General features: G+C 34.3%; 2 protein-coding genes across 2 annotated transcripts in view; both read right to left on the bottom strand.

Annotated features, from left to right (window-relative positions):
* LOC149806612 (succinyl-CoA:3-ketoacid coenzyme A transferase 1, mitochondrial-like) overlaps positions 1 to 22007 on the bottom strand; it is a 101953-nt gene that overhangs the window by 57142 nt on the left and 22804 nt on the right. Inside the window, exon 5 of the mRNA XM_089955616.1 lies at positions 21500 to 21649. Within this exon, the coding sequence (XP_089811742.1) occupies positions 21500 to 21649 (150 nt within the window). The remainder of the gene's footprint in view (positions 1 to 21499; positions 21650 to 22007) is intronic.
* Positions 273 to 6434, bottom strand: LOC149806613 (syntaxin-like). Its single transcript, XM_089955589.1, has one exon. The coding sequence runs from the start codon at positions 5781 to 5783 to the stop codon at positions 4911 to 4913; it is 873 nt and encodes a 290-aa protein (XP_089811715.1). The 5' UTR covers positions 5784 to 6434; the 3' UTR covers positions 273 to 4910.

Genomic DNA, 22007 nt, shown 5'->3' with positions numbered 1-22007 from the left:
TGGTCAAAATCGAAATAAAATAAACAGAGTTACTGTTGGGAAAAAAACTTTTTGAGTTGGAAATGGACCTAAGGAATGAAAAAAACGGAACAGCCTATTTTAATATCCCCTTTCTTCAAACACATTTATATAAAAGACCACTAATGATCACACAATATATTTTAGACCACTATTTATCACACAATATATTTTAGACCACTATTTATCACACAATATATTTGAGAGCACTACTTATCAAACAATATATTTTTTAATAAGACTGAACAAAAGCATGAAGCAAAAATCTTTATTGTTAGATGCTGAAGATAACATCAAAAGATCTATTACACAAACATCATTTTATAACATTTTTATCACACAAACATCATCACATTAGATATCCATCATGACACAAACATCATCTTATAATACAATCATCATTACACAAATATTTTACAACACATTCATCACCTTATGATATATTCATCACTACACAAACATCATCTGATCAAACATTATTCACTACACAACATATTGTGACACATTCATCAATAAACAAAGATCTTATGAGCCATTCTTTAAAATGAAATATGCAGCATTTTAGCCAGATTGAAATAGTCCCACAATATCACAATACAAAGTATAGTTTTCATAGAACTGAGCTTCAAAACAAGCATGTCAGTTGCCTCAACCAACAGCTGCTGTCTTCACAGTTAATATTCTATTGATTTTATATATCTGTTAAAGCACAAATTTTAATGTAATGAAAGTAAGATATATTTGCTGACAGTAAAATAATACTGTTTCAGGGTACAGTAAAATCTTTTTACAAACACTGGTCCATGGGATGAGCTGCAGTAGTTACTCATCCTTGTCCTCTTTATGCTGGACTCCATTACAATGCTTAGGATTTTAGCAAAACACCTGATACCAGCTGACTGTTTAATACTAAAACTGGTAAAAACTGAAAATATTCTGTCCTAATTACATGGCCTGTTATATACACATACGAGACAAGGTTTGTAACTCTAGAAATTGCAATTGCATACACAGCCCTTGATATGTTGTTGTTAGTGGTATTCGCATTTAAAATGAAACATTTCATCGATACACAATTTAACATCAAGAAGCTTTCCCTTTTACAGACTACCACATAACTTTAATATTTTAGATATAAAAGAAGCTACATGTAAGAAACAAAACATTACACTGTATGACTGTGTCCAGCCAGACACTTATGCTAATCCCAAATCACCTGTATTTTCATGTCTATTCAGAATTTCACATCAAAGCAAGACACCTGCCATTATTTATTTCTGAAGAAAAATGTTGGTAACCTATATGAAAGAAGAATTCAAAGTGTCTTAATTTCCACCAACCTGACCGCAATGAAATTTTGACAGTCTGCATTTTTTTTTTACATTATGTGCTTTATTGATATATTACAATAGTATTAATGTTGGTAGGAATCATATGAGACACTTAAAATACTTATTTGGAATGACACAGCACAATATTTTTTTAAGAAAATTTATTACATATAAAAATATCTACCAGCATCTTACTTTTGCCATGACAATATACCCAAATTTCAGTCTTGAAAAGACTGGTGACCTGGGCTAATGTAACACTGCCCGACCTGATGAAAAATCACAAAAGCTGTGACATTTTCTGTCTTTTACTTTCCCAGAATTTCGACAATGATGTGTAATAGTTTGAAAGGGATAACTTTGTAAAAAAACAAAACAAACAAAATGACACCTAAATTACTGAAAAGTGTCACTGTAAATACAAATACCATTAAGATATCGAGTGAAACTGAAACATATTTATGATTTTGAAGCACTAAAGTACTTTGCCTCAGTTAGCTCTGATAAAAAAGAAAGATGTTATCTTCCTTTTCCAACTGTTCTACAGTGACAACAGTTAGCAAATAGGCAAAAGTTATATATAATGGACACATGTTAAGCGATGTTGAACTCTGGTGCTTGTTAAGGGCAGAAAGTGCACTCGAATTCTCAAGGCGTGAATCTGCACCATTTGGCCTAGTGACAAGTATTTGGCAAAGTTTTACTCATCCCAGTCAACTTTCACCCAGTAGGCCAAGTAGTTTTTCAAGCCTTGAGTATATAGTAACACAAGAGTGCCGAGCAAAGAACACAAACTTTGATGTGTCATTGCACAATGTTCTGACAGATCAGGGTCTATGTTGTTCCAGTACAAGGAATATCCCCCTGGCAGTAAGTGACACGGGAACTCACACTTCCAATTAATTCATAGATTTATACACCTTTGCTAATGCCACTGTTTAGCACAAATATTCTGTTGATGCTTGATTAAATATAAACAATTTTCAATTTGCAATGTACCACCACTAGGCAAAAGGTGAAGTTGAAGAGGATTAGTTATATCACACATTACACAGCATTGCTATTGATTTACAGATCTTTACACAGCATTGCTATTGATTTACAGATCTTGATAACAACAAATTCTTTGAAACTATACATTATTTATCGTTGTCAAGGAAGCATAAAATAGACAAACATATGCAATTTCTCAGTTTTATCTTTATAATTGTCCTAAATCTCGGCTGGTATATGTGGTATAGTGTTTCAAGCCTAATAATTCACAACTTTAGTTTCTAACACCCACACTGAAGCAAATGTTACCCTGGTTAATTTAAAAATACAAATTACAAGTATCATCAGTGTCCAGAGCTAATGTTAAATTTGACCACTTTTTGCCATATCACCAATGTAGCAGCTATTATAAACTGACACTACATGAAAAGCCAGTTTCCATAACTAGTACAGGATGTTGAGAAATGTGTATCAACAGCAATGTACATGTAGATGACATTACAAGGATGTGACATACCATATATACTTGTTTATAAGACGAGTCCAACTGTAAACCGCACAGACCCAGATCTGATGGAGCATTTTATGATGGCAGATCCGGGTCTGTGCAGTTTGTTAAGAATAAATGGTAGAACAAACAGCGAAGACCCTGACATCCAGGTGCATTATGCTACATCAGATCAGGATCTTTGTTGTTTGCAGTTTTATTTGACTTATAATGAGTACATATATTTTTATTTATACTGTATACAATACTTCACATTCAACAACCAAATCGTATTGTAGAAGGCATCACTGGTACTATAATGCGATGATGTTCCATTTTAACGTTAAATTGTTGAAAATTAATTCAGTCAGAAAACTAGTATAACTATCTTTCAACTTCCTGCATAGAGTATATGGATTCTCTTAAAATTCTTTCTGCTCCCATATTCATTGCTTCTGCCTATTTCATTCAAACACAAGCTAGCATCATACTTACAAACCATTTTTGTTAATGCATATATGTGAATCAAATGACATTCAATGTACATGTATGGCTTAGCTAAAACAAAGTTTTACACCAAGCATGTATGTATAAATGAATATATATAAATAAATATCTAAATGCAAGACAGTTAAATATTACCTATACTGTGCCCATTAGAATGCCTAAAAAATTTAATAGGTCAAAACTGCAAAATAATATGGTCAAATCAACTCTTCCAAATAAATGCAATTATGTAGCCCTACATGAGAAAAGAGAGAATGCTTTCAAAAGAAATATAAAATAAACAACAAAGTAAAACTATTTACACAATCCTTAAAAAAAGGTCCAAATTTTTATAGAAATCACATTGCCTTAAAAACAGTCAAAAGATTTTACTTGGTGCTACAGCATCATAAGGTTTCCTAACAGAGTTTACATAAAAAAAAACTGTCCTGGAGTGAAAGTGAATACACTTGTAAAGAATGTGTCCTACAGTCAGTGGATATGGAAAATGTGTGCAGTTTGGTTCGCCATTCTCCTATACACGAATAGATCCAATATATATAAAGAATGGTAATCTCAAATGATGGTTTTGATGTTCCAAAGCTTGCTTATATAATTCTCATTCCATTTGTTGTTGTTGTTGTTGTTGTTGCAGGGTTAAATGCCATTTTTCAGCACATGATAAGATATGCAAGGCAGCCAGTATTAATGATGGAGGAAGAACCACCGACCCACAAAAAGCTACTGGCAAGCTTTCTCACCTACCCACATTGGCTGAATCTTAGACTCGAACCCATGCAGACAGAGGTGAGATGGCAGTGATCCGAAACGGAGCGCTTTAGACCACTCGGCACCCCCTCATTCCATTTACTCTGTATATAGAACATGCAGATTTTTACAATGTTTTACGTCATTATAGGGAGAGATTTATGCAATGTTTGATGTCATTAAATCAAACCCGTCTCTCATTAAAAAACATAAAATATCTGATGTCATTTTTCTTTCACAAACAAGTGATTGCAGTAAAGGTCTTGCTGCTTTATCTGCCTTTTTATTGCTTTTACACCACTATGATTAGTCAGCAACTGGCAACAGTATTGAAGAAACTTTTGGACTTTACAAACAAATATTGTACCTGTACTATTTGGGATATCATCAATGGGTTGTCAAAGCTTTTATAAAGATCACTTATATATTTTGAGGTTTGAATAGGGTTCAAAGATATGAGTATGGCAGTAATTTTGTGGTACAAATGGGGGCTTTATCCAGTTACCAGCTCAAGATGATGCTGTGGTTTTTGCAACAACAGGCACAATCAATAAATATACTATGAAAAACAAGCTGACTGGTTGAGGACTTTTTGAACAAAGATCAAATATTACAGTTATGCACTGTACTAAGAAGTATCATTTGAAGACAAGTTTTCAAACCTTTGCTGGACTGATTTTTACTGTAGATAAGCACAAATTTGAATGATGAATGAAATTTAGTTTAGGTACATAATTTGTTAAGGTTTGGAATCTGGGTCCAATGATGACATTATATGAGAGAGATGATATGAATCACAGTATAGCAGATATGCAAGAGAGTAACCATTAACGTTTTGTGACAATAACCGCTGTTATCACGCCAGCTATTACTAAAACAACAAGCACAATACAGCCAATCAGGAATAGTTTTTTCCTGAACCATTTCTTTTTATTCTTCTTGGCTTGTACTAGCTGAACATTACCATCCTCCACATTACAGGTAGCCTCTGTTACATGTTTTTCTATTGTATCAATTGTTTCTCCTTGCAGAAGAATCATAGCATTGATTGCCTTAAATAAATTATTAACTTCAACCACACCAGTCTCAAGTTTTTTTATTTCCTCATTTCGAGCCTCGATTTCTTGTAGATCTAGAAGTGACTGCTGTTGTTCCTGAAGGAAATTCCCCGTGAACATGGTCTGAATGTCTTGTAAATCGGTTGTTCCTCCTGATTCATCCTCCTTATTCATAATTTCCATTTGTTTTTTATGTATCTTTTTGGTTCGATCAATATGTTCTACCTGTACCTCCCCAAAGTAATTCATAAGTCTTGTAATATCCGATGAAAGTCTGTCCAGATGAGTCAACATTAAACGTCCATTTGTGGACGATGAATCTATGTCTACCTCTGTTCTGAGATCTTTAATCTCTCGGTTTATTTGTACTGCAGCTGTTAAGACCTGGTCTGACAATGCATCTAGATTCTTCACCTGCTTGCTGTCTATCGATGGGGAAGCAAACAAGTCCCGCTGAATTTTCCTCATTTTATCAACACTGTCTTTTAAACCAGATATCTTACCTTCAATCTGACTGACTTTATTCAGAAAAACTGGCAAAGTGTGATCCATTTTGGTAACTTTTCCTTTTTTAATCATTGCCTCGTCTTGACTTGCTGCCTCGGATTTGGCCTGAAATTCAGCTGATCTATCTCTCACCATGTCTTTCTGGGGGAAAAACTTATGATCACAGAATGGATAGCAACAAGACTGTTACACTGTTCACAATAGCTGATCCCGTCTTCTTCCCGTTTCTCACACGAGTTTATAAATGTCTTTGGTTTTAATAGACACACACAAGGAAATGCTGAACAAGCCGTGGGGAAACCTGGTTCAGTTGGGCATCAGGTAACACTATGAAAATCTCGATTTGTTTAGGATAGCTCAACTATAATCCACATATCGAACACTACAGTCATACCTGCTGGCTTTCCTGCCTTGATTGATCGCCCTATGTGCTGACTGCGTATGTAGTAAACCTGGTGACTCACTTTTTACACAAGGACGAGTGAGTACCTATTGTAGGTCACCCTACGTGCTCATAGCGTTTAAATAGAAGCCAGTCATGCTAGGTGACTCATTGTTTAAAGATGGATGAGTGACTTAGGGCAGTTATTTTTAGCTGTCGTCATTTATCGAATCAAGAAAATCTTTGTCAAATAAAGAGATTATTTACTGATTCTCAAAGGGCTTTTACCTGAGACAAATTAATAGTTTTAACTCATGAAAAATCGATGTGTACTGCTACAACACTCTACACGGTAGTTTAGTCCGGTCACTAGATTAACCAGAATAAAAGTGTTCACGGGAACAAATACCGGAATAGAGCTATTTACTGGCATAAAAACGGGAAATAAAAGTAACAACCGGAACAATCGTGTTATACAAAAATGAAACGAAGTTTTAATAGTTAATTTTTTTGCATCTGAAAGCGAAATTGTGGCATGTGCTTGAAAGCGAATTGTGGGTTGTGCCTGCAGTTGAAATATTTGCAGTAAATGGTGACACATATTAAAATTAAAGTGCATACTGATGTAGGTACAGTCTCCCAAATACCCCCCTCCCCCGACATTTTAGCGAATTGGACGGGAAACATGAATTCTGCGGGAAAATTACATCATGCAATTAGAAGATATGAAAATTAAAACTAAACCAGAATTATTCATAAAAGCGTGGTCATATAATATTTATGTGTATTTTGTGTTTAATTTCATTTGCTTCCAATTGTGTTTGCACCTTCGTGTTTAGTAGTGCCGATCAATAAGGTCGCCTACAGAAGTGACGTCCTTCACTGAGTACCATTTTGGTAAGTAAAGATGCAGAAACTCTTTAAGCTCCTGGGTGTTTTTTTTTTTTTTTTCACAGCTCGAATTCATCTTATACAGACGACATAGAAAAATTTACTATATTTTACCACAAAAATTATGCCAAAAAAAGGAAAAACAGCTTTTTATATTTATTAGGATTCAAGTTAAATCACAATTATGCAATAAACATATATGTATAATATAAAAAGAAAATAAAAGCATGTATTATTGATTTTATAGAAAGATAATGGACAAATAAAAATACACATAATATCTACAAAAATTATTATTATGTATATCAATATTTTTTAAAAACGTTTGTACATAATTGTATTTATTGTGTGTCTCATTTTTGGCATGTAATTTGCATAGGACCTATAAATAGGAATGTATGACCATTAATGATATTTATAATAAACCTATTTACAGTTTACAATTATTTCCAGTGGATGGGTAGGTCAAGTGGGTTGTTTCTGAACGTTGGATATTGCAAAATATCACGCAGCGAGTATGAGAAGATCGCGATTTGGGCCGTATGCATATACATCAGCAGAGAACTGAGGAATTGATTCATTACTATCTTGGATGCTTATTTCATACGTTCCTATGTTAATATCAGTCTGCATATGTTTTTAACGTTGTGTTGAGATATAATTTGAGGAGACATTTGTTTGGATTATTCATTGGAATTACAAAGTGCTCATATGACTAAAATATAATTCTGGGACTACTGTGAATTTATTCAAATGAATTTTGGACGATGACCTTGTGATACATTAGGACTGTTGGCAGACCAGGGCATCTGAGGATCTGAAATTCATTTGGAACATTCAATTTTTTTGGACCTGTGTAGAACTTTCAAAGGTTATTTTGGATTTAATTCATAATACTGTATGTGCTTCTTAAATTTTCATTTCAAAACTGTCCACGCACCGCTAGCATCAGTGAAATCGCTTCAGCATTTTTTAAAATTTTTTTTTTACTGCACGGTGTAGAAAACGTTTTCCGAACGACCATTAGGAGCTTTGTCAAGTGAGGTTTTGAAAGAATGAAGCATACGAAGAGCGACGATCGCTTTTACAAAATCGCTGTTTAAGTAACCGATCGCTGTATTATCAGCTGTATTGGAGTGATAATTTGATTCATCGAAAGAGTCTACTTAAGTTTTGTCGGGCATTCCATTTTAAAGTCAATTTTGCCGACATCGTCGAAGGACTGGGAAGTTGCTGTGCTGTTCGGGGAGCATTAGGCTTAAACACAATGTTCAAGGTCGTTGTCATCATAAAATGTCTGCATCCACACGACTGTTATACTTTCCGCTACTTTCTTTTTACTTTCCTACCCACCACTTTCCGGCTGAAAGTGTCCAGATGAAATTTCTGCATAAAACTGTGTTGGATAGTAAGACCTAAGTGGCTGGTTGAAACAAGCATAAAGCGCGCAAAAATGAATCATCTCTGCATGCATACACAAGACGAGTGTGTCACCTCCTTGTTCATTACATTTAGTCACCATAAAGCCGATGTCCTTAATCAGACCAATATTTCCTTTCATGTCTAAATCGACATATCGTCGATTTCATATTATTTATATGGCTGTATGCAACCTAAGTTGAGGGGCCCCAAGTGGCTGAGTGGTCTAAAGCGCTCTTCATTACGGATCACTGCCATCTCACCTCTGTCTGCGGCGGTTCGAGTCTAAGATTCAGCCAATGTGGGCATGTGAGAAAGCCTGCCAGTAGCTTCTCGTGGGTCGGTGGTTCTTTCCGGGGTTTTCCGGGTTCTTCCTCCACCATTAATACTGGCCGCCATGTATAGCCTATCGTGCTGAAAAATGGCGTTAAACCCCACAACAACAACAACAACAACAGCAACCTAAGTTGACTATGCTTGTTCTCCTGACAGTACATTTCTCGAGGCCAGGAACTGTATAAACAGTTACCAATATTAGATATGCATTATGTTGTTTACAAAATAAATGTCACTGGTCAGGTACACCAAGAGCTTGATTTTGGACTAATACAAAGTACAAATTAAAAATTTACATAACATATCATCATGAAGAAAAAGCCAACAAACAATACTGTATATATATATATATATATATATATATATATATATATATATATATATATATATATATATATATATACACACACCAATATTGTTAAAGAAAGTTCTTGCAAAATTAATCAATATCGTAGCCACAATAATTACCTGACCCTCACATTGAGGATTTAAATGATGACTGTAGTAACTTTGCTTTATGTTATTTGGATTTTTAAGGTAGCTTTAAAAATTTGAGTCATATCGTTATGATGTCTGCAGTGTGACAGTTTAAAGTAATGTCAAGCAATGTGGCATCAATCCGTAGACATATGGCATCATATCCCATCAAGTCACTTTATCCTGACAACAGGCTGACCAGTCCTAACACTAACCTCTTAACGCTGACCGCCTAACGAGGCAGCTGTTAGTACCATTTTTATAAATCTCTGGTACAATTTAACCAATCTTCCGAATTCGGAAATATTACACAATCTGGATCAGAAAATTTCTCATCTACAGCCACAAGAAAAAAGTTAACTAAACGGCTGTAATGTGAATATGAGCACTCGTGATCAGAAGTTCCAACAGTAATAAATAAAATCTACCATGTTGAAATTATTGATTCTGCACCTGTGAAATAGCATAACAGGATGAATCTTTTTGAGCAAGAAAGTTTGAAAAAAGAAATTCAATATTTGGGGAAGAAGGACTGTAGTGAACCAAGTAAGAGTAACTGGAGTTCGCCGCTTATTCTTGTGCCCAAAGCAGATAATACTTTCCGTATGTGTACTACTCTAGAAAAGTCAACAGTGTCACCAAAAGATTCATTTCAAATGCCAAGAACAGATTGGAAATGGAAGATATGTCACCAAATTCGATCTTTTGAAAGGATTTTGGCGAATTCCACTAACAGACAGAACAAAATAAAATTTATCATTTGCAACTCCAGATGGACTTTATCAATAAAATGTGATGCAGTTTGGGATGAGAAATTCTCCTTCAACATTCCAGCGTTTGTGTTACATTTTTAGGACATATTGTGGGACACGGTCAAGTTGAAACTGTAGAAGTTAAGATTAAGACTATCTCTAAATTACCACTGTCTATCAGTAAAAAGCAATGGATGGGATTTTTGGGTAGGTTGGATATTATCGGAAATTATATCTGAATGTTTCCAGTTGCTGAACCTCTGACCAATTTGTTGAGAAAACCGAGTTTAAATCGCCTTACAAATGTCAGGAGGACTTTGACAAGTTAAAAGCCGTACTTAAAGCACACCTGTTCTTTCAGCTTTGAGATTTCAACCAATCATTTAAAATGATTTGGTGGTGTAAGTGATGTAGGCCGTATTAATATAAGAAGCTGGTGTGGATCACCCATTGTACTATTTTTCTAAATAATTAAACCAACACAAGAGAAACTGTTCCACAATCTAAAATGAATGTTTGTATTTAATATTGGCTTTGCAACACTTAAAAAAGTATATTAATTAAGCTCCTTCTCTGATTTATTTTATTTAGTGATTACAAACAACTTTTTTTTTCCAGTAGTAAGATGAAAAACAATAATCAGAGATTACTGAGGTGGAGTTTGATTTCACAAGGGGAAAGATAATCTAACTGCTGATGCACTTTCATGTGTATAGAAGTACTATATTGCTTTATTTTAGCTCATCCAGGAAATTTTTTGTGTTATTGGGAAGACATCTTCCCACGTACTTTTATTACTTTATCATTTTATTTTATTGTTCAACTCATATATAAAAGAAAGCTTTATCCAATAAATCATTTTTGTTTCTTTATGGGGGAGGGGAAGTTGTGTATATCTGTAGTGTTTGACTCTTAGCCCATGACCATATTCTATTTTTAGATAGAGCTATAATTAGGTGTTTACTAGTTGTAACCTATACCTTGATAATGAACCTATTTCCAAGTTTTGCATAATTTTTATAATTGGATGGTTGAGTATTGCGACTTAGGTCAGGTGGGTTGTATTTCAACAAGTCAGGTTTGTAAAATAAGTCATAAAGATGAATTGCGACAGAGTCGTAATAGAGTTGTGGAGACTTATGTATACTTAATTGTTTGTCTGTTAGTTTTTAAAAAAATTATATTTCATTACATGTTATTGTAGCGTAACACTGTTTGCTGGACTTGACCTTGTCCAAAACTGAGTTCATTTCTGCTTGATCTGATTGACATTTTTTAAACTTTTCTATTTATGTAAACAACTAATGATAGCTTCCTAATATTCTCTATGTGTATGAGCTTATTAACTGAATTATTATTCACATAAACAAGAAGTGGTAAATATGTTGATTAGGGTCAGAGTTTTGGAGATTCCTAAGTGAATTTTGTATGTTATTGTCTTGTAAATAAACAAGGCTCATTAGATCATTCTAAAAGTGATGGTTGTTTATAGAAAATGCTAATGTGAATTGAGGTCAAGCAGATACTTATATTATCTTGTGACTGTGAGGATTTTACCAGTTGTGCTTTAACATTTAGCATTTAAAGTTGTATTATGCTGTGACCAGTTTGGCCTGAATTTAATTTTCTTCAAATTATTGAATTCAAGTGATTTTTTTTCTCTGGAATCACAAAAGTGTTCTGACAAAATTCTTGGATAAAGACATTCATCCAAATTTATAATGAATTCAAACCTGGAATAATATTTCTGTGAATCAACAAGAGACTGATGATACATTAGTACTTCAGAGACCAAAACAGACACATCATCGCCTTCAATTCTGGATCTCTTTGGGACTTGAACTGAGTTTTATTCAGGACTTTTTATTAGTAGGACTTGTGTCTTTAATTCTTTCATTATGTTTGGATTTAATTCACAATACCGTAAGTTCTTTTTTCTAAGGAAATACATTATTTGTTAAATTTTACAAAGCTTGTTGTCTTCACTCTTTTCAGTTACTTATTTTAATACCATAGACTCATAACAGAGATGTATATAAAAAGAGATCCAAACAATTATTCTCATTTCTATTTCTATGTATTTGTTGTCTAAATATCAGTCTGCAGATGTACTTATTCTTGTGTTTAGATTTAAATTGACAGGAATCATTTATTTATACTATTTAATGGAGTTACAAAGTGCCCATATGACAGTCTTGGCTAAAGCAACATTTTGGAAGCATTGTGAATTCTATCAAAGATGTTGTTGATAATGCCTCTGTGATACATCAAAACTTGGTATATAAGCACATTCAAGACATGGAAATCATTAGGAACACTATTCTTTTGGACTTGTGACAGAACTTTTATTAAGGAATGTTCCATTTCATTTTATAACTTAAATTATTAAGGTATTAAAGTTTTACAAATTTTGCTGAGTTTGCTTGTTTCTGTTACTTAGTTTAAGACCATATAGTCGTAACAACCCTAACAGGGCATAGCAGTCTATACTGATCATTTTAAGCTGAGAAGCAACTGAAACGTATATCAGTTGGAAGTGAAATAGCCAATCAGAGCTGGCTTTTCCTAAGAAACTTGGTTGGCAACAGAGAGAAACTGACTCATAATTTCCACTGAACCACATAAACCCTTGCTCAATGGATGAGGCATGAAGTTCACTCCTTCAATTCATGGACACTAGGGAAAGCAAGGAAACTGTCTCAAGGGTAAGGGCTCCAAACCTCCATGCATAGAGAAGGGGCATGTATGCCTTCTTTATGCTCATTGTAAACTATCACCGATGTGTTATCTGAGGAGACCATCCTGCAGCGACTTACTCTGTCGATGCACTCTTAAAAGGCTAGGAAATAGCCTCATTTTAAAATTATTAATGTGGATGGCAGATTCTTCCCGGATCAAACCTGCTGAAGAAATGGCCTTTCGGCTCCAGATGAACAACCCCCACCCAGAATCTGCCCAAATATACTGAAAAAACTAAGCTGACTTTTACCTTGCTTCAAGTTAATGTCACCCCTGCCACTCCTTTCTAGCATTTGAATGCTTTCATATTTTGAGTACACTATGAACTCATCTTATTTTATGTATAATTATCAATGTAAAACAATTTCAATAGAAAATATTTCAGCCTAAAGGGATATGCCATATCATGATTCATTTTAGAATCTCTCTGCTTGTTTATTGTTCTACAGTGGAACCCCGCTATAACGCGATGATCGGGGTCCATAAAATCGGATCGCGCTAAAAGCGGGGTCGCGTTAATGCGGGGTTTTACAATATTTAACCTTTTTTCCGAGAACATATACGTGTATACATGTACAGTGATCAAAAGTCGGCTTATCATCAGATGAATATTAACTGGAATGCATTAATTAAGATATATTCAAAATAATTGATGGCTAATATATTTATAGGTTATTACTGTGCATTAAAAACATTTACTAATTTTTGTTTGTTTGAACGATAATACAGATTGACCGATAATACCAGACTATCGCTATATCATGAAAAGTGTATCAACACCGTATGCTACCGTGCCGTCGTGGCATGCAGTTCATCCATAATGGATGTAAGTTCATTGAAAATCGTACAGATTTAAAATATTCAATAATTTTGTAATAGTCTGAATTCGTCATGTAAAATATAGGATGAACAAAATATTGAAACCATTTACTTGCCGTCTGATATCGTACGGTCATTGCATGCAGCTATTCCCGGGTCTACATACGGTGTCTGTATTGGATATTATTTACTTTTAACTGTTTGTTGTTTGATCACACCGCCAAGCACAGCATACATGTTGGCGGCTTTCGTCCTTTGATGTTTATTAAATTGTGCGACTCTTGTATCAACCACAGCTTTGTCTGCTGCTTGGCTGTGATTGCAGTTAAATAAGAAGCCCATGTCGGCTATTGTTTGAGCAACGACTGTATACAGAATTCATGGAAGACAATCACAAAGACGATTTACTGGCTTTACTCATGGATCCGTAATAAGTAACACTTCCGATAATGTTTACTTCGGCTTAACAATTCAAAAACCTAATGAAACCAGTTTTCTCTTCTAGAGTAGAATGCGGAGCTTCACCACAACCTGTTCAAATTGATAAATTTCAGAAGCCAAGCGTTGTACACACTATTTCTCGTATGTTATATATATCGTATTATTTTAGAATTCATACACGATCACTTCTCCAAAATCACTTAAAGAACCTGGATAAATTGTTAAGTTCCGATCGTTTATTATTAAAAGTCATACGCGAATTCTTCCACCAAATTATAATAAACGTTTTACACACTATTTCTCGTACGTTAAACAAATATTTTCACGGTCCGATAAAAATACACGTAAATGAATTTCAAATTTCAGGAACCATGCCACGATCATATTATTTTAAAAGTCACAACTAATCTCATGCCCAAAATGAAGTTAATTTCTTGTTTTGTTTTTTTTTACTTTTCTCCAAATTTTTTTTCTCCATGTGTGAATGAATATATGAAATTTCGGGAGCCATGCTACGACCGCGTTATATCCGAATTCGCGTTATGGCAGGGCGCGTTATAGCGGGGTTCCACTGTATTTTAATTACATAAATTATTGGCAGATCAATTATCTACTTTCTGTCATGCACATTTGCATCTGACTTGTGCTTGGTAGGAAAGAAAGGATTGCTAAAGGTAAAGCACACGTTTGAAAATGAAAGCATACATACACAAGAAACCAAAAAAACATCTGACTTGATGACATCAGCATTCTTATTGCTCCAACAAACAAAATAAATCAACTGCATTATAGGGAAGAATATCAAGACGTTCCAAATATCTCAGCACTGTTTTTCTACATATCATATGGTATACAGTAAAAAATAATTATTCTAAACATTACAGAAGGCTTTAAAATACAGTGCTGAATGGTGCTCATCGAAGCGAAGTTTCAAAGCACATTTGTGTGATCAGTCTATTGATGATAATAAATAAGTGTTATAATCTACATATCTGCTAAGGTCTGGCCTAGACAACTTCATCTACCCAATTTACAATCACGTGGACTCTCTTTGAAAGTATGGATGCTTCATGACTGTATTTGTGTGTGATTTGAAATTTTAACACAACTTTAAAAATTTTTCAATCATATCACTATGATGTCTGCAGTGTGACAGTTTATAGTGATGACTAGCACTGGGCTTCATCCCACAGACATGTAGCATGATGTCCCACTCAGTCACATTATCCTGACACCAGGCCAACCAGTCTTAACACTAACCTCTTAATGCTGAGTGCCTACTAGCAAGGCAGCCGTTAGTACCATTTTTATAGTCTCTGGTATGACTCGGCTGGGGTTCAAATGCACGACCTCCTGCATCTGAGGCAGACGCTCTAACCCTCGGCCATTGGAGTGGTCATACTGTATTTAAAAAACATAATTTAGCCAGTGAAAAAGACCAAAATATGCATACAGACAACTTGGGTACTATGTAGTATTTGCATTACAAAGATTAATATTCAGCCTGAAAGTCGTTAAAATGTACATCCTAACATTCAAATGAATACGTGTACTTTAGCTCAACAGCTTCTGACATAACATGCAGAACAATAAATTAAGGGATAAAAAGACACAAACAACTACGGGCGAACACACATTTTGCTAACTTCTACAGTAACAGAATGATCAACGGCAACCAGAATTAATAAATCTGATTCAAGATTTAACATTCAAAACTTTAAATTGTTGATCTAGGCCACTGGCCCACAATAGAAAATATGTACAAAGATAAAATCTACCACCTCAAGTACACATATATGTATACGTATAGTGCTTATATTAAATATTGTTTGATTTTTTTGTTGATGCAGCAAATGGTACATAAAAAATGCAACTGTGAATAACAAAAGGATTCTGCGTTGACGTAAAGTCATAGTTGTATTTTGAGATGGTTTATTATACCAAGGTTTGTCTAAACACTTTTCTATTATATTTTGATATTGTTTACAAATGAAAATTGCATGGTATTGATCTTCTACGAATGACAAACTACTATGATAACAAAAATTACACAAATGATATGAAGTAGTACAGTAAAACCTGTCTTGGGAGACCAGTGCTATGAAAGACCACCTTTCTTGAGAGACCAGGTTCTCCTTGCACAGATGTATTGGTTATACAGCATTATTACCTGTCATGAGAGACCCCATCTTGAGAGACAATTATTTTTTGGCAGAAAGGATGGTCTTTCAAGACAGGTTATACTAGATTATCATCTTGTCTACCAGTCTCTATCAAAAGTGTATGACTATAGCATCTGAATCATGAAAGAGCTTAACGGGCATAAATAGGTAAACCTATGGAAACATACTTATTAACATTTAACAATGTTGTGTAATTTTGATAATACATGTACTTACATTTTGACGACTCCTTCATTTTTATCAAGCCAGTTTTGACTAGTACAATCATTCACTCTTTGAAGGATTAATGTTGCAAATACACAAACTTTTCCATCTTGCAATATCAATACAAAGTCAAAACCATAGATAAATAAATAAATATCTCATATGTAATAATAATAATAATGATAAAGACTTTATTTAGAAAAGGTAACTCAATTAGTTACAGAACTAATCTACCTTGAGGCCTTCTATCTGTTATGTACAATATATACAGTATATACAACATGATGTGAAGAGTCTGGTTTGATACTAAACAATTAAGTAATTTTAAAATTCAAAGTATCAAGCCTGGAACATATTCACAGGCATCAGTGAAAACATAAACATATATAAAACATAAAATATAATCCTGCATTGAAATATTCAGCTATGAAAATGATGTAAAATTACAGAAAAGCAGGCGGTATTTTTTGTACTAGAACTGTTCAATTTTCTAAAGCTTTCATCCATTTAAGACATTGATTGTGAAAAGATGAAATGCTAGGAGCCTGCCTTATGTCACTGGGAATGTTGTTCCATACCAGTGACCAGTATATTGAAAACTTTTTTAAACAATTCCTTCTTTGGCCTTGGTATAATGTAATATTTTCTTCTTATGGACCTTAAATTTGGAGTGCCATCAGCATCTCTTTGGTGAAAGATATTGCTTAGATAGACAGGAATGTCTTTTCTGGATACTTTATACATCAATTTGGCCTTTCTAAGAAATATTCTTTCATGTATTGCTAAAATCTTTATATTATTCACTGCATCCTGAAAATTGTCTATACTTTGATCTAGAATTAAATGGCAAGCCCTCTTTTGGAGTCTTAAAAGTGTTGTTATGTTTGAATTAGAAGTATTACCCCAAATTACATTACAGTAGTCCAGATATGGCTGAATATAACTTTTATAAAAGATGACCCTATAATGAAGAGGAATGTATGTTTTGATTTTCCTCAGTAGCCAAAGATAAGAGTTAACCTTTTTTGAAATATGTTTAATGTGAATAGACCAAGTAAGATTGTTATCCACGAATACACCAAGAATTCTGTCTTGAGAGGTCATATTGAGGCTCACATTGTCAAAAAGAACCTGGAGTTTCTTGCTATCTAGCCTTGCTCGTTTTTGTTGTGTTGTAACTAGTAGGGCTTTCGTTTTTTCTGTATTTATGATCATACTGTTTTCCTTGTACCATACTTGAAGTCTGTTGATAGCATCTTGTAAGTTATTTTCAAGTACTGTTTTGGTTTTACCAATCTCAGACAGTGTAGTATCATCTGCATAAAGGTCAGTGGAAGAAACTGAAGTTCCATCGTTGATAAATAGTATGAATAAGAGAGGCCCAAGGATAGAGCCTTGTGGTACTCCACAATTAATATTTTTACTTTCAGAAAGTTGACCATTTAAAGATACTTTTTGCTCTCTATCAGTTAAGTAAGAAGTAAACCAGTTTAGGGAGTTTTCACTGCATTGATAGATTTTTAGTTTTTCAAGCAAAATTTCATGGTCTACAAGATCAAAAGCTTTACGAAAATCAACCATAATAGTGCCTACCATTTCTCCATGATCTAATGCTTTCAGCCATTTATCAATCAAAGATACAAGTGCAGTTTCACTGGAGTGATTCTGGTGAAAGCCAGACTGATTATCATGAATAAGATCATAAGTGTTTAAATAGTTGAGAAAAGAATCATGTACATGTTTTTCAGGTAATTTGGAGAGACAAAGAAGGATAGAGATGGGTCTGTAGTTATTTACATCATCTTTTGTTCCTGCTTTATGCAATGGTATAACCTTGGCAGTTTTCCATGTTTGTGGAAATTTATTAGACCTAATACTTTCATTGCAAATGAAAGCTATACTCTCTACAATTGCAGGTGCAGCTACCTTTAGTAGCCTTGGTCCAATCATATCAAGTCCTGTAGCTTTACAATCATCCATTTTTTAAATATATTTCAACACAAATTCAGGACTCATTTCAGGAATTTCAAACTTTATATTGTTTGGTAGTTTTTTTTAGCACAAAAATGTTTGAATTTCAGATGATCAGATGAAGTTCTGGGTTCTTTAACTTTTTCAGCAATTTGAACAAAAAAGTTGTTGAAAATATTTGAGATGTCAGCTGGATTATCAGTGTAAATGCCCTCATGATTGAGGGATAAAATTTCAGCTTTACTCTTACATTTGCCTGCACCAAACCCTGTAAACACTTTCCAGATAGCTTTGGGATTATTTTGGTTTTCATCAAGCACTTTTTTTATAGTGCGCTTGTTTGGCTTGATGTATCATTTTATTAACTTTATTCCTCCAAACTCTATATTAAGTTTAATTTCCTACTGATTTTAGTTGGTCTCTTTGCTTTATTGCTTCTAAAATTTCTGGGGAGATCCAGCCTGGCTGGTGGTCTTTCTTTATCCTGTGTGTTTTTAAAGGGGCATGCTTGTTCACTATACTGATGAACAGACCTGTCCAAGTATCTAAAACATCATCAATATCTTTAAAGATGTGGACTGTATTCCATGGAACCTGTTTCAGATCTTCTAGGAATTTAACAGGATCAAAGTTTTGAAAGGATCTATAAGTAATGGATTTATGGATATTATTTTTTGTTGATTTGTCATTGACTTTACGTGCTAGAAAAAGTGCAAAGTGGTCACTTATACCAATCTTTGGAACCATTACTTCCAAAACATTTTCTTTTGTATTGGTATAAATATGATCTATAAGTGTTTTAGAGGTAGATGTTACTCTGGTGGGTTCATTTACTAGTAGATCCATACCTAATGAAGCAATAAAATTCATCCAATTCACTTTTATTTGATCATTGAGAAGGTCTCTATTTATATCGCCTAGAATGTAAAATTGTTTATCTTCTTTTGAAATTTTATCTACTTGAAGTTCAAAATATTCACACCAATCAGTATGTGATGATGGGGGTCTGTACACAAAACCTACTAAATAGGGCTTAGCTTTTTCTGGAGTGATCTGTAGCCAAATGGATTCTATTTCCTGTGTTTCTAGGTCTTCCCGTCTTTTACAAATAGTATCGGTTCTAACATACACAAGGAGCCCACCGCCACCTGTTTTCCTATCCTTTGTACATAGTTTTAATACTTTTAATGTCTCCTTGAGTGCCTCTAATAGCATTAATATTAATCTCATGAATTTAGGAGTTTCTAGCAAAGGTTTACACATAGGTCATTTAAATATTCAGGGTTTTCGTGGAAAGATTGATCAAGTGAAGTTACTGCTAACCTCACCAAATAATAATATCCATTTATTTGGGCTCAAGGAAACAATGTTAACAGAAAATCAGGGTGAAAATTTCTTGTATATCAATGGCTACGACAAACCTTATCGAAAGGATAGGAAAACAGGTGGCAGTGGGCAATTATTAATCTGTCTATTACTGCTCTCATTAATCAAATTTCATAATAATGACCAATTAATTATTATTCAAAATGTCCTGGCACTTGAGTTCATGATTTTGTGCTTGAATAGAACTAATAGGTTTTCTGAGAAAACACCATCAGCTAGTAACATGTCACTTGAGTACATGACTTTGTGCTTGAATACAACTAATAGGTTTTCTGAGAAAACACCATCAGCTAGTAACATGTCACTTGAGTACATGACTTTGTGCTTGAATACAACTAATAGGTTTTCTGAGAAAACACCATCAACTAGTAACATGTCACTTGAGTACATGACTTTGTGCTTGAATACAATTAATAGGTTTTCTGAGAAAACACCATCAGCTAGTAACATGTCACTTGAGTACATGACTTTGTGCTTGAATACAATAGGTTTTCTGAGAAAACACCATCAGCTAGTAACAAATCACTTGCACTATAAGGTGCATGCCTGAGAATCTTTACCAACCATGAAAGTACATATTAGCATGGCTCTTCAACTTTTCAGTAGTAAACAGCAACCAATTTCTTCCATCTGAACCATTAAGAATTACTTTAAAAAATCTAAACATAGGTTTGTGGGCTTTATGATCAACTAAGAGTCTGAGAGTTAACAGAATCGGGTATAAGTTATTCTCTTTCCATATAAGAATTATTTTTTATGCAGAAATCAACTGTCAAGAACTAAATACTGAAAGCAACAGACCTTTTTCTTTCTTTTGGCTTGTTTTGAAAGATATAATGACGATTCTAGGTACTGTAAAAAACAAAACATGGACAAAGAGAAGAATTTACTGGCATGTGGTATTTCACAACTATAAATGTGGCTATTACACCCAATGGGTAGGGCAGGGTCTAGATTTTTAGGTTGACAATTATGCTAACTGCTCCAATGGGTAGGGCAGGGTCTTGATTTAGGTTGACAATTATGCTAACTGCCAAAATGGGTAGGGCATGGTCTAGATTTAGGTTGACAATTATGCTAACTGCCCCAATGGGTAGGGCAGGGCCTTGATTTAGGTTGACAATTATGCTAACTGCCCCAGTGGGCAGGGCAGGGTCTTGACTTAGGTTGACAATTATACTAACTGCCCAAGTGGATAGGGCAGGGTGTAGATTTAGGTTGACAATTATGCTAACTGCCCCAGTGGATAGGGCAAGGTCTAGCTTTAGGTTGACAACTATGCTAACTACCCCAATGTTACAAATTGACAGCAAGACCATTCAAAGCTCACTTTACTTCAAAACACCATGATAAAAAAGCATCATGTAAACATTGATCACCTGTTCATTAACACAATATATTTGACAAAGTATGAATAGTGTCAAGGGATGGGGGTACGGAACCATTTATATTATGAATAATAGGGTTCAAAATGAAGGGAAGTTTTTCACTTCAAACTGTCACAAATCTAAAATAAAATGCAAGATATTATGACTTGTAAAGGACTTTCAGATATAATAACAAAGTGGATGATATCAGAAAAGCTGATTTATTGAGGAACTGAAAGATAAAAAGAAATGGTAGTTCTGACCTCAATGAATATCTAAAACTACCGTTTTATGGTATATTCACCATACAGTGATCACAGTAAGTCACAACTACTAATTCTGAAAAATAACATTCTGGGGTTTTTTTTTTGTGGAGGGGAGTGATTTAGAAAAAGGGACATGATTTTAAAAACTTTATATTGTGAGGACACCAAATATCTCTGTGATCACATTTGATCACAGTCACCATGAAGAACCAACTCACCTCCCTAGTTTCACTGGAGATTTCCACATTACCATCAGGCTTATATTTGATTGGAGCCCCTCCTTGGTGGATCAGTGTTCCGTATCCAGTAGGGGTGAAAAATGCAGGAATACCTGCTCCTCCTGCCCTGATCCTCTCTGCAAGGGTGCCCTAAAATATGAAGATGAAAGGCAATGAATAAGCAACTTAATAATATGAATAAGGCTGGTTTGGACACTTTTTTTCTCAAACACATATCATCCAACCTTGTTAATCTGACCTACTTTTTTCTCTGTACAGCACTTGCCATAAAAGAAACTAATTTTTTTTCTAGTAAAATATGTTTTTTTTAATAATACCTACCTGATCATAATACCTTAGGATAACTAATACCTCACAAATCTAGCCCTCACAGGCTAATACATTAGCTAAAGCTAGCCTGATCTCCCCTTGATACTAGGATTGGCATGAATACTTAATTACTACTGGAGCAGAAGACATACTCTCCATATGGTCGTAAACTGTTGGA

This window comes from Sinohyriopsis cumingii, chromosome 1, assembly GCF_028554795.1.
Source record: "Sinohyriopsis cumingii isolate HCF-2022 chromosome 1, ASM2855479v2, whole genome shotgun sequence".
In the NCBI taxonomy this organism is placed as follows: Eukaryota; Metazoa; Mollusca; class Bivalvia; order Unionida; family Unionidae; genus Sinohyriopsis; species Sinohyriopsis cumingii.
This window is presented reverse-complemented; position numbering and strand designations above follow the sequence as displayed.

Coding starts and splice junctions, on each gene's coding strand:
- LOC149806613 (XM_089955589.1), bottom strand. CDS start 5,783: ATGGTGAGAGATAGATCAGCTGAATTTCAGGCCAAATCCGAGGCAGCA.